This window comes from Colobus angolensis, unplaced genomic scaffold (genome assembly GCF_000951035.1).
Source record: "Colobus angolensis palliatus isolate OR3802 unplaced genomic scaffold, Cang.pa_1.0 Scaffold107, whole genome shotgun sequence".
NCBI classification, from domain to species: Eukaryota; Metazoa; Chordata; class Mammalia; order Primates; family Cercopithecidae; genus Colobus; species Colobus angolensis.
Genome location: NW_012111697.1, coordinates 4,162,029 through 4,163,682, shown reverse-complemented (window position 1 = coordinate 4,163,682; position 1,654 = coordinate 4,162,029). Strand labels below are relative to the sequence as shown.

At 45.2% G+C, this 1,654-nt stretch overlaps 1 protein-coding gene across 5 annotated transcripts in view; it reads left to right on the top strand.

Annotated features, from left to right (window-relative positions):
- ZNF565 (zinc finger protein 565) overlaps window positions 1-1,614 on the top strand; it is a 36,602-nt gene extending 34,988 nt beyond the window's left edge. For all 5 annotated transcript variants that reach the window (XM_011948761.1, XM_011948789.1, XM_011948782.1 and 2 more), the window contains one exon: window positions 172-1,614. In XM_011948761.1, the coding sequence (XP_011804151.1) occupies window positions 172-1,433 (1,262 nt within the window). In that variant the 3' untranslated portion in view covers window positions 1,434-1,614. The remainder of the gene's footprint in view (window positions 1-171) is intronic.
- The last annotated feature ends 40 nt before the right edge of the window (window positions 1,615-1,654 follow it).

Sequence of the window (1,654 nt, the reverse complement as noted above, 5' to 3'; positions counted from 1 at the left end):
TGGGGTTTCACCTTCTTGGCCAGGTGAACTCCCGACCTTGTGATCCACCTGCCTCAACCTCCCAAAGTGCTGGGATTACAGATGTGAGCCACTGCGCCTGGCCTCTATAGAATTTTTTATTTCTCATAGAAAAGGAGCACAGCTTGTATTTATCTTTTTCTTATTTTTCAGACTTGGAGTCCAGGTGTGAGAAATTTCTACAAAAAGATATTTTTGAAATCGGGGCATTCAACTGGGAGATAATGGAAAGCCTCACATGCTGTGACCTGGAGGGCTCCGATTTTAGAGCTGACTGGGAATGCGAAGGCCAGTTTGAGAGACAAGTCAATGAAGAGTGCTATTTTAAGCAAGTGAACGTCGCCTATGGACAAATGCCTACGTTCCAGCATCACAGGTCTCACACTGGGAGCAGGGAGACTGGTGAGAAACTGATGGAATGTCGGGAATGTGGGAAAGCATTTAGCCGCGGCTCACACCTTATTCAACATCAGAAAACTCACACTGGTGAAAAACCCTTCGGGTGTAAGGAATGTGGGAAGGCCTTCAGCCGTGCCTCACACCTGGTTCAGCATCAGAGAATTCACACAGGTGAGAAACCTTATGACTGTAAGGACTGTGGGAAGGCCTTCGGTCGTACGTCAGAACTTATTCTGCATCAGAGACTTCATACTGGTGTCAAACCTTATGAATGTAAAGAATGTGGGAAGAGCTTTAGGCAGCATTCCCAGCTGATTCTGCATCAAAGAACTCACACAGGCGAGAAACCCTACGTATGTAAAGACTGTGGCAAGGCTTTCATTCGTGGCTCCCAACTCACTGTGCATCGGAGAATCCACACGGGCGCCAGACCCTACGAGTGTAAAGAATGCGGGAAGGCCTTTAGACAGCATTCACAGCTGACCGTACACCAGCGCATCCACACTGGTGAGAAACCCTACGAGTGTAAGGAATGCGGAAAGGGCTTTATTCACAGCTCAGAAGTTACTCGACATCAAAGAATTCATTCTGGGGAGAAACCCTATGAGTGTAAGGAATGTGGGAAGGCCTTTAGACAGCACGCACAGCTCACACGACATCAGAGAGTCCATACTGGCGACAGACCCTATGAATGTAAGGACTGCGGGAAGGCGTTCAGTCGTAGCTCATACCTCATTCAACATCAAAGAATTCATACAGGCGACAAACCCTACGAATGTAAGGAATGTGGGAAGGCCTTTATTCGTGTTTCACAACTGACTCATCATCAGCGAATCCACACTTGCGAGAAACCCTATGAATGCAGGGAGTGTGGAATGGCCTTTATTCGTAGTTCACAACTTACCGAACATCAGAGAATTCATCCTGGTATCAAACCTTACGAATGTAGAGAGTGTGGGCAGGCATTTATTCTTGGTTCACAACTCATTGAACACTACAGAATTCATACTGGTTAGAAAGCCTCGAGTGTGAGTGATAAAGAGAAGCCTTTATGTGGAGTTCACTTCTGGCTCAGTACTAGGTAATTTTTAATGTAGTGTAATTAATGTCAGAAAACACCTGTCACTTCCATGATAGAACATCAGAAAACTCACACCCAAAGAAAATTCAATAAATGTGGGAATTCTTTTTGCCTCAGTGTTTCGTAAGAATCAGATAATCTATGCTAAAAAAAAAA